The following is a 12,520-nucleotide window of genomic DNA, read 5'->3' as shown; positions in this document are numbered from 1 at the left end:
TAACTGACTAAAAATTTTATAGAATACTAGACTTAAAACTTCCTTAGATACTGCGATGGTTATTTTTATGTGTCAACTTGTCTGGACCATGGAGTGACTAGAGATTTGGTCAATTTTATTCTGTTTCTGTAAGGGTGTTTTACATGAGATTAACATTTAAATTGGTGGATTTTGAGTAAAGCAGATTGTTTTCCATAATATGGGTGGGCCTCATCCATCAGTCAAAGGCCTGAATAGAACAAAAAAGACTGGCCTCCTCCAAGCAAAAGAGAATTTCCCAGCAGGCTACCTTTAGACTTCATCTATAACATTGGTTCTTTCTCCTCCTATAGCAAGTAAGCTGTGAACTTGAACTGGAACATTAGCTCTCCTGGGTATCCAGCCTGCTGACTCACCCTGCAGATTTTGGACTTGCAAGCTTCTATAATAATATGTGCTAATTACTTATAATAAATTTCTTTATATATGTACATATGCATTCTGTTGGTTCTGTTTCTATGGAGAATCCTGACTAATACAGATACCAGTTAGTCATACAAGCCCCATTTTATAGATGATGACATCAAGGGCAATGGTAGTTAAGTCATTTATCTGGTGCCAAGGTTTTAATGGCAGAGCTAAACCAGAAAAAAATCTCCATATTCTTGTTCTGATCCTTTTAAAAATTACACCATGGTTCCCCTATCTTATTTGTATTTAGTGCATGATAGAGTAGGCTTTAAAGTCATTTTCCTTTGTTTCCCCCTTCTCACCAAATCATAAAAATTGGATGACATTGTCAAAGCAAGAGATTATTAACACTGGGGTAGATAGTCATGGTCCACATATTTCCTGGAATCTTTCTAAAGACATCCTTTGCATTCCCTTCCAGTTTCCTTTATGTCTGGCACGCCTGTTTAATCCTATGTGTGTCTTTGTGATATAAATAGACTATAGAAAAAACTAAATTCTAGGAATTTGGTATCATTTACACTGTCAAAGTGTGTCAAAGTCAGACTTAAGAAACATAGTTTTATTACTTCTGAGCCAAAACACTTTTTCTTAAAAGATTTAACAATTACCTAGTTTTGCTTCACGAACGAAATGAAAGAGTGATCTTGATTTGTTTTAAGAATGCTAACAGTTGTTTATAGAATTGATGTTTACAGGACAGGATGAGATACAAATCAAATAACTAGCTAATGTTTAGGAATATTATCAATTTAAGTCCAAAGGAAAAAAATGCATGTATAAACTTAAATCTTAGGACCTAAACAATATCCCAAACTGGCGGTTCTATAATACTTAAATACCCCTAGAGTAGTTGTATAAGAATAATCCAAATAAAATCAATAAAACAAATGGCACTTCATTATGAAAGTGATATGTTTACAGCAGCAAGAACAAAGAGGAATAAGAGATGAGAAACGTTTTAAAACAAATTGGTCAATATTAACGACTACAATAAAATGGCAATGTTACATCCAATAAAACTTATCAGTCACTTTGATTCCAAGTTTAAACAGCAATTAGGTTATAAAAAGTAACAGGAAATGACAGTAAGAGACCATGAATCTATGGTGAATTAGAAGGAGAAAATGAGCTTATGTCTTTATAGTACTATTCAGTATTCCTAGATATTTTGAGTTAGTTTCTGAGTAGCATGAAACCAAGGATACAGACAAACTGAAGAACTCCTATTTGAAACATGCTGCAGAAATCAATATTCAGCTACTGACTAATACATATAAACTCCCCAAACTAAATTAATAAATCCAGTAATATAATAGAAGAAAATTATCATTTGTAGGTCTCTGAGTAAATTGTTCAAATATAAGGAAGAAATTATCTAATAACCAAATGACAATCATACAGGCTAAAATCCAACTTTAATTAAGAAGTTTCTACATGGCTTAAAACACATAGTTCAAACCTCTTTCAAATTCCTCATTCAAGAAAAAGAAATCTAATTCTCTATTATTGGAATACAATGTGTAAAAATAGTGCAAAAGAGACTGCAGAATTAGGAAAACACTTGTGAACTCTTTCCTTCATCCTGTGACTAATTTTAAAAGGTGACAGCAAAAATTCACATTCCTATATGATTCTCCAATTTACAGGGAAAATATTAAAACCTGTGTCCCATATCAGATAGATCTGTGGATTATGCAGAGTTACTGTTTGAGTCCACTGAACCTACAAAACAAGGATTGACCTATTTCTCAAAAAAATGGTAAAATATGTTGGAGAAAATCTGAGCAAGACAGAGTAACACAGTTTCTTTACTAAAGGATTTCTCAGATCCCTTAGTAAGCTGAAGTGTAAAGTGAATTGCCAAGAGAGAGAGATAATATACAGCATTTCCCAGAATTATTGGGATCATAGAAGCTTTTTTTTTTCATAGGGCATTTAACAGGATTAAACACACTTTGGGAATTAGTGATCTACACAAATACTCTGCAACTAGACAAAATATTAGCACTTAAACTTACTGTTATATAAGTAAATGATACAGTAATGTGAATAAAACAAAAGGTTTACCATGTAAGTCCCACATGTTACTCAGTGATGAATTTAAAGCACGGATTCTCAAATGTTACCTTTGTTGCTTTACAACTATTTTCAAATGAATCACTTGGAATTATGTTTATGCTACTAATTATGATGAAACTGAGGAGAAAGTGAGAAAGGAACTTGTTTAGTCAAAGGAAATAATCTCTCTCCTACAATATTTAAACTAAACTGGGATGCAAACATTTTCTGTAGTTTAAGGCTCTGATCACATTGCATCCAATAAATCTTTCTGCAAAGGTTGCATATGTTTGTTCCTGTATATAATACATGCTTGTTTAATCTTTCCACAAAGGCTTTCTTGTCTCACATGTTTTTGTCAACAGATAAAAATTAAAAACTGCTTGACTCTTTCTGTGAACTGACATGAACAGAATTCTTTCCAATGTCCTTCTGAGGATTAAGAAGGAGGAAGAAATATGTAGTAATGATCTACAGAAAACTCAAAACATTATTTAAAATTTAGAACTTTAAATTCTCAGAAGACCTTCATTCGTGTTCTCAACCCAGTTTTAAAAACACTAGTTTTAAATCTTCACTTACTCCTCTACCTTGTGATCATTCTTGATGGCACACAGTTTCAAAGGCTACTATATGAGTACTTAAGTCCATGAGGTAAATATGTGGGCAATGACATTTCTAACATTAAAATCCTAAAAATGTATAATAATATAAGAATATATAGAAATTCTAACTAGGAATACTAGAAAAATCTACGAAATTCTGAAATCTGTCTAAGGCTTGTGATTGCCAGTAAAGGCAATTTTCTTAGAGGTATTAAATTTATTAGGAAAAGGCCGGAATACTCAATTTGATTTTGAATCTATTTGTGTGCTAATACAGCCACTTGAATAATTTGCTTAACTTGATTTTCTCTTCCTTGCAACAATCCATCAATTTCTAGAATAAAATACTGATATTACAATTGTCATGCCCCTTAGTAGTGTCTAGTGATTCCATCAAAGGTAGAGGTGCTGGAGTCAGAAAGCAGGGTTTCAAATCTCAGCCATTCAAACCACTGGTGATGTAACCTTCAGCAATCCACTTACCCACTCCACGCCTGCTTTCTCATCTATAAAACAGGATGTGGGCCCTACTTCATAGGAGTGCTATAAGAATTAAATGAGAGTGTACATGTAATGTACATAGATAATACTCAGTACATGGTCAGCACTCAACAGATGTTAGTTATTACGTAGCTGAGTCTTGGAATGTATCTTTAGTTAAGAATACTATAATAAAGGTTAGGGGCAGTGGACCCTAGAAAGACACAGGAGCATCCAGTGTCTTTCATGAATGAGCCATGTGACCTTGAAGAAGACATTTCATTTCTCTAGTATATCAGTCAGGATCATAGCAGGAAAAGAAGTCATTCTCAGTTGGGTTTCTGATGAAAACTTAATAAATGGGCTACTTACATAGGTGTGAGTAACAGAATGGTGTGGCACTCAGGTACTAGAAACATCAGGAAGCTATTTCTCCCTCTTGGTTTGAAAAGGCCAAGGAAGGAATAGAGTTATCAGAGACCGGTGAGGGCTACAGCAAAGGTGGAGGAGAAACCTAACAGGGTTGTACTCAGGGGACAAGCCACTGCCAGACTTCAGTGCTAAAGCAGAGATGGTGAGGTAGAAGGTGACACACACCCTGACCTCTCTCTCTCCCTATCCTACTGGTGCTCCATACTCACCCAAACCAACAGAAAGCCAGAGGGCAAAGGAGTTTGAGTGTCCACAGGGGTCAGTCCCCTGAGGAACAAAGCAATACGACAGGGGCAGAGAATAATGGGGGAGGGCAAGCAGATAATACAACATATGGGCCTCAGTTGAATCAAATATAAAATGACTGTTAACCACCTAACCTCTCAAAACCTTTCAACCTCCAAATCTTAAAATTCCCATATTCTGATCTACCAAATTACTATTCTGTGCTCTGTCCGGGTTATAAATGTTCTACAATTAAACAATCCTAATTTGTAATTAGATATGTATATACATACTTGCTGAAATTAAATAGAAGCCTCTCAAATACGAGAACAGGTCCTGTGCTGCTCAAAATAGTGAGTGGTTGACCAGCAAAGAGGCAAAAGATGGCTCCAGAGACAGCTGTGCCCAGGAAGCTCTCCAACACACCCTAACAGAAAAAAAACGTAGATGTTAAAAAAGAAGAAAAAAAAACACATCTCTTTTCTTCACATGTGTGATGTCACTAGGGAAATTAAGCCACATGAATATGCTATTATGAGGACCACAGCACATATACCAAACAGATAAGAACAATAAAGATTCTTACCAATAAGAATATCACCATTTATTTTACCATGCACATGATTCAGTTGTTCCTCCCTACCCCAAAGGCTGAACTGCTCCAGAGAACTGCAGCGACTGGTGGTTATTATGGAAGGCAAAAGGTGACTCTAAACATATTGACTGAGGCTTCTGCACGTAACATCACATTATATAATCCCACCAGGTAGGTAGAAGTGATTTAGTGCTCCTGATGGTGTTTTTCTCTTTGTGGTTACCTTCAGTGTTTGTTTTAGCCTGATTCCACCTTGCATCTAGCAGGTACTTATAAGTAGCTACATTCCTTGCACAAAAACTATTTTTTAAGAGGAGAGCTTTTCAAGTGGAGAGGGGAGCAAATGGGAACCAAAAAGTGATTTGCCCTCCATCTTGCAATCTCCACAACATCAATTCCAAAAAATATACTTATTATATATTTATTGTCCAATGTTAACTTATGTGGAGCTTCAATTCACTTTATCTCAGAGGAAACATATGTGCAGGGACATAAACAGCTAATCTTTGTGGCCACATCTCCCTGTTGTTATATCTCTGGAAATCAACCCATTATTTTCCTTTAACAAAACAAAAACAAAGGAAAACGAGCAATAAAGCATCATTGACTTACAAAATTATGCTTTCTTAATCACATCATTTGGGAAACATGCCCCAAATGATGGCAAGCTAGCCTGTTTCCTTATTTCTCATCATTTCAAACCTCAGTTAGAAAAGCACATGTTTATTTGTGAAAGTCCTCTCATAAACTTAACATAGTCTTTTATCAAGAAATAATTTTTAAATATAAAACGATGGCAGGGACACTTTATTCATACATAAAGCTATAAATCTGAACCAAAAAACCTACAAGATAAGACATTTTTCAAATGAGTCTATAAAGACATTCTACAGCTTTACAAGATTAAAAAAATATATGTAGTAGTAAATTAATTTACATAGTACAGGAAAATTATGTGATCTCTGTAACTTTATGTGTTTACTAAACAAAATGGTACTTGGAAGATTTCCATCTTCAACTTAAAAATAATGATCTGTTCATAGAAGTAAGATTTAAGTTTACATAAAAAAAGCCACTTCTTAATCTAAATCACCCTCTGACTGGAGCAGAATAGATATCTGGGGAATCTGAGATGCCCCTTAGTCATTTCCTGCCCTTCTCCCAATAATCAATCCACCTAACTACCTGTCAGCCTCATTAAGTCACCTCTTTCCACTGCCCAAAAATATTCTTCAAGCAACTTTTCATTCGCTTATCATATGCATGAAATGATATAAAGAATTGTTTTTAAATTAATGTGCAGAACACAGATATACTAAGTGCTATCTGCACTCAAAAGGAGACCTTTATTATAATGATTACTCAAAATATATTTAAGCTGCTTCAGAGCCAGCAATATTCCCCTTAGCATGACATTAGCAATAGCTCATCCTCCTCTTTTAAGGGTAGAGTTCAATTCAGAAAACAGACACAAATCCTTTCGCCTATGCAATAATGGGATTGGGGAGGGAATGGGGCAAAAAGCAAAGGTTGACAAGTAATAAGGCTGACTCTTATTACTGACTTAAGACTGACAAGTAATAAGATTTATTCTCACACAGTGAGTAGATACATTCCGAAACAATTCAGAACAATTTCTTCTTTAGTCTAAGAAGTTTAGGTTTGAAGTAAAGCAGGAGGGGACCCTATTTCCATTGATGTGAGTTCTACCACATGGCTGAAGGATGCCATCTTGTTGATTAATAGCCATTCCATATATAATCAGAGTATCCACCCCAATCTTTTTCAGAGGGACAAGAAGCAGAATAACAAGCAAGGCCAGCAAAACCAGGCAGCATTTACATAGAGAAGAGATTCCCTTGTGTCCAACAAATAGTATTAGTCTTGATCTCTAATAGGTGAAGATATTGGGATTCAGGGGGTTAAATGAACAAATTCACATTTGGTATGGCACAACAAGTCTTTGGAGTATGGATTCCTGCCCAATCACTACCTCGCCCTTAGCAAGGAGAAAAGGTACGTCTTTGGCTGAGATTTTCTTGGATTTGGCAGTTTTTCATCCCCTGTACATTGACATTAGGCTTTTCATATCTTTATAATTTATCTTTCTTTTTTCATGACTTACTTTAGTGTGTGTAACATGAAATAGTAGGACTAGAATGATCCATGTGGCAGGACAAGCCACACTCTGGGTACATGTGAGAGGCAAGTTACACTGCATCATTCTTTATCAAGCATGAAGTGCCTATTTTTCATCACTACTGCAGGATCAAAATACAGCACAGCCTGGGTATAAAAGAGAACATGAAGGAAGAAAGGGGGAATGTGAGATTAAGAATCTCTACTTAATTTTTCATCACTATTCATGTCTGTGAGGGCAAAAACAGGGTCTCCCGGTATCATCCTGTTTTCTTCTTCCCATCATGACACACACTATACCTCCATGTGTTCTGCAGGCACTCAGAAATGCTAAAGGAGTCGAAAAAGAAATGCCCAAATCACACCCTAGGTTCCATTTATCAAAGGTCATTGTTGTTCATTCAGTAAAGATAACAACTCATTTTTTCCAGAAAATGGCTTTGATTTATGGAAGCCATGTGACAGTAAAAGACAGATTATTTTTATTTCAGTACTTGATCCTCTAGTAAGTGCTAGAGTTTCCATTCTGTTGCTGACAATTTTGAAACAGAGACAGGTGATTTATTATATACACTGCACTGGAAACTTGCTTGAATTTAGAGATGTTTCCAGTGTTTCTGAGAAAAGAACTATTTTCACCACATCTTGACTTGATACTCTTGAAAATACAGAAATTTTAAAAATAATCTCATGCAATGAATAACTTTAGTTTAGCTGTAATTAGAATTTAAAGCAATTTATAAGGTGAACTATCAGAAACTCCTTGTCTGATTTATTATATTCTGTATTCACTAATATAAAAAAGGAAAATAATGTGTGGATGTGTGTATTTTTAAAGCTATAACTGAAAAAGACACTCTACACTTGATTTTCCAGAGGAACAAACTCCATAGCAATTTATGAGATTGCAGATGGCTGATTTTGGAAGTATAGCAGATTCAGGTGCCACAAAGAGCTCCAGCTTCATTTCGGTTAGGCTTTTATTCTATTCCATTTCTGATCAAATGTTTCCCACTGTAGAACAGTAGAAAGAGCAAACAACCAGCAGTCAGGAAATCTAGGCTTCTTTCTGCCATCAAAGAGGCAATGATCTTTGGAATATCACTTAACCTTTGTCAGTTTAGTTTGTTCGTGTAGGAGAAAAAGATTCAGATGATATAACCATGGACTCTGGAGTCAGACAATCTCAAATTGACATCCAGACTGTACCATTTACTCAATTAATAACTTTAAGCAAGTTACTCAATCTCTCCATGACTTGTGCAATCGTATGTGTATTAGATAAGATAATGTCTCAGTTAGGTGATACAATTTTGATGAATAGTAACATATATGTAATGTATTTATTTAGATAGAAGATGAGGAAGTTGAACTAGATGATTTCCAAGGTCTCTTCAGGTGGCTCAGCACAAGGAGCATGTCTTGGAATCAGGAATACTCAAGTTTAAATCTCAGCTCCACCAGTCACCAGCCTCTCTAACTCCTAATTCTCTCTTCTGTACAATCAGTGGCTATTTCACAGGATAATTATTTGGACTGAATAAGACAATACATAAAGAGCTAAGAATAAAATAGAGAAACAATAAAATGTTGGTCCCCTCTCCTTTGATACTTACTCCCTTCTTTCCAGTTTGCCTGTATTATTTCTCTTTTCTTCGAAAGAGGGAGGATATAAAGAAAGTAAAAAGGAGCGACATGAAAAGAGAAGATGAAGATTAGCTCTCAAAGGAGAAAGGCTCTTTAGATCCTCAGTATTCCCCAGAGCACATTCTGAATCAACAGAAGCCTTAGGGGGCAACACTACAGCTATTGAGAGTTGCTTCTTACCGTTCCTTGTGTTACTAAACACGTGGCATGAACAATAGTAAAACAAACTAGTTTATTTTACTTTACAACAGTGAGGTCAAAATCCATATCCGAAACAATTTGCGATCATTTTTCTGCTTACATCAGGGTATGAAGTTAAATCAAACATGGCCCTTGTTTCACAAAACAGCCAAGAAAATCAACACAAGTAATAAAAAAAAAAGCAAGTATAAAAGAACTAGACCATAGGAGCAAGTTTCTATAAAATAAAATTAAAAATCCAACCATGATTGGTAACACCAGCATTAAAAATTAAAAATTTATGCTGTTATATTTGACTTTATTGCAATTTAGTATTTTCATGTAACACCTAAGAATAGCCATGTTGTTTTATGTCCTTTTTATTAAGGAATTTATTATTGGAATAATAATCACGAACCTGTTTGGGGAGGATGGATGGCAATAACAGAAAGAGAAAAGTGGCACAACTGCTCCCCCAAAATAAAGGATTTCCTATTTTTCGACAATTTTCAAAAAATAAAACTTGGAAAATAAAATATTTGGTGGCAGTAAGTGGTAAACATTCACCAACATTATTGTTATATTTCCAGTTTTTTTTAAAAAAAAAAAACTAAAATGTTTCTAACCATAAAAACAGGAATTCCAGACCGTGTTGGTGGTAATTTATACAAATTATGTAGAATGTTGAATAATAAAATTAAATTTCTCTAAATGAGTCTTTGAATCTGAAATTTAGCCAAGAAAAATGATGCAGCCTAATGCCTTTGGAAATAGGCAGTCAAATTTGAATTACCTGCAGGAGTCCTGATATCAGGTCCCCAGCATAAGCCAAGCTATATGATGAGTAGAAAAATGATGCAAGTATCTAAATCAAATTTGAGTCATATGAGAATTATCTGGGAATCATTTTAATTTTTTTTTTTTTTTTTTTTTTAAGGAAAAAGAAGTACTGATTCTTTATCTCTACCTTGAACAAGTCAGGATCTCTAAAGATGAGACCTGGGAAATTCAGTGTTTTTTCAAGTTCCCCAGGTGATTCCAATAGGATCTAAATTTGAGGTGTATTCATTCAGGCAATCTTTCCTCATTTTTCAAAACAAGAACCACCTGCTAGCGTAATTAAGGCTCGGTTACACAGACTCTTCATCCACACTGGAGAACAAGATTGGATATACAACCCTCATTTTTTATTTCACCTGGGTACCTACAGCCCATAAATCAGTGATTTCTTCCTGACAGATCGCAGCTGCCAAATCTTCCTTGCCATCTACTCTGCCTGAAAGTGCTTTGTCGTCACAAACATGGTTTCTGTTTACACTGCCCAGCAGGAACTGAAAAAAGAGGGAAGACTTGAAAGACAAATTATTTCCCTGCTTGAAGAAAAGTCTGAGCCAAAACCTTTACCAAAGAGTTTCAACTCCAAGTCCAGTAGAATGGATGGGCAAGACAGGAAGGCTTTACAATAGTTTATTTGAAGAGCTGTGAATATGATTCTAGATCATCTGAAGTGCTCAAACATCAAATGCCAGTATAACCTTACACAAAAATCAATTCCAGATGGATAAAAAATTCAAATAAAAACATAAAAGAACTAAGATATGTGGGTAAATATTTTTCTAATCTTGGGGTAGGGAAACCTCTCTAAATATATCATGAAAATAAGAAACTATAACGTTGAAGATTGTGACTACATAAAAATTAGAATCTATACAGCAAAAGGTTAAATAAGGTTAAAACGCATAGTAAATCTAGGAAAAAATATATTTGTGATATTTCTGACAAGCAAAAGGAAAATATCTCCATTACACAAAGAGTTCTTACAAGTCAATGAGACAAAGACAAGTGCCTAAAAGGTAAATACACCAAGGACACAAATATAAATAAAAATAGTCAATAAAAATGTGGAAGGATATTTACTGTCACTCAAATAAATTTTAATTAAATAAGAATATGCTTTCATTTTGTAACCCACAGAAGAGAAAAATGAGAATATGGGACAAAATCTTGTTTTTGCAAGGGTGCAGACAAATGGACACTCATGTCCTTTATTGGTATAATTACAAATATGCATAACCTTTGTGGAGTATAATTTGAAATAAATATGAAAAAAATAAAATAAGCACATTGTGCAACCATTCTGCTAGGAATCTACTCTATGAAGGTAATTACAAAGAATGAAAATGTAGTCAAGCACCATAGTTTGTTTATAAATGAGAAAATTAGGGAAAATTGAAAGTCTACTAATAGGAGATTTATTAAGTAAATTATGGCACATGTATATGTGTATAAGTAGGTGTAGTCATTAAAAATGATGCTCAAGATCTATATTGAAGTGGAAAGAGTTCCATTAAATACCAGTCATGCTTTGAAACAGCATGTATATGATCTCATTTATATAAAATCCTACATATCAATCTATTTACACATGCATTACAAGATATATGGGAAGATATTTATGAATATGTTAATAATGGTTATTTCCAGGTGATGAGTTTCAGGGCAAAATTGTATTCTATGTAGTTTTTCAGCATTGCTTGAATTTTCTACAATGTATAATTATCTTATTAAAGAGAATATTTTTTCAATATAATTTCAAGCCAAACACAAAATAATTTTAGAATTGTGCAACATTTTGAATCCCCAATCTGCCTAAATCACGATTATTTTCTAATCACCAAGAAAATAGAGTTGACAGAGGTCTTTGAAATGAAAAAGTCAACCAAATAAAGTTTTGGTAAATAAATTTGGCCACGAATTACTTAATTTTAATCAAACAAGTTTAATTCAGAACCTGTACATGAAGTGAAGCAAATTATTTAAAGTCCCTTTGTAGGAATGGTCAGTATACTGTAGAGGCAAGAGAGCAATGCAGAGCCCCTTACTTTGTCATTAGATATTTATTTTTACCAAAACAACCCAGCTGTACCATTCCAACAGGCTATCCCTATCTAAATCTAACTTTTTGAAATTGAAATATGTTTCTGGAAGGCCATTTCAGGTAGATTGACAGATTGACAGGAAGAAATGCATTTTGGTATCAAAGTGCAACATTTAAGTAAAACAAAATTACCATACAGCTCTCACTTTAGTAATTATCAATGTGCTTTAATATTGCTGTTATAAATTACATATGATAAGCTTCATAAAGAAATATCTAACAACAAACAACAAGTGTTGGCAAGGATTTGGAGAAAAGGGAACCTCGTGCACAGTTGGTGGATTTGTAAATTGGTGCAGCCACCATGGAAAACAGTAAGGAGGGTCCTCAAAAATTTAAGAATAGAACTAGTATATGACCCACCAATCTGGGTATTTATCTGAAGAAATCCAAAACACTAATTCAAAAAGAAATATGTACTCCCATGTTCACTGCAGCATTATTTATAATAGCCAAGATATGAAAGCAACTTAAGTGACCATTGATAGATGAATAAAGAAGAAGTAATAAAGATATACGATGGAATACTACTCAGCCATAAAAAGAATGAAATCTTGCCATTTGTGACAACATGGCTGAACATGTTCATGGATGAACTCTATGCTAAGTAATATGCATAGTTATTTTACTATGTACAGTTATTTTACTATGCTAAGTAAAATAAGCCAAACAGAGAAAGGCAGATATCATATGACTTCACTGATATGGGGAATCTAAAACACAAAATAAATGAACAAACAAAATAGAAACAAACTCATCTATACAAAG

General features: G+C 34.3%; 1 protein-coding gene across 9 annotated transcripts in view; it reads right to left on the bottom strand.

Moving 5' to 3' along the window:
* The window catches only part of SLC4A4 (solute carrier family 4 member 4), a 357,503-nt gene that overhangs the window by 71,525 nt on the left and 273,458 nt on the right, over positions 1-12,520 (bottom strand). For all 9 annotated transcript variants that reach the window (XM_039845398.1, XM_039845397.1, XM_039845399.1 and 6 more), the window contains one exon: positions 4,547-4,680. In XM_039845398.1, coding sequence (XP_039701332.1) covers positions 4,547-4,680 — 134 coding nt within the window. The remainder of the gene's footprint in view (positions 1-4,546; positions 4,681-12,520) is intronic.

Source organism: Pteropus medius, unplaced genomic scaffold (assembly GCF_902729225.1).
Source record: "Pteropus medius unplaced genomic scaffold, Ma_sr-lr_union100, whole genome shotgun sequence".
In the NCBI taxonomy this organism is placed as follows: Eukaryota; Metazoa; Chordata; class Mammalia; order Chiroptera; family Pteropodidae; genus Pteropus; species Pteropus medius.
The sequence above is the reverse complement of the archived record's forward strand: the minus strand, read 5'-3'. Positions and strand labels throughout refer to the sequence as shown.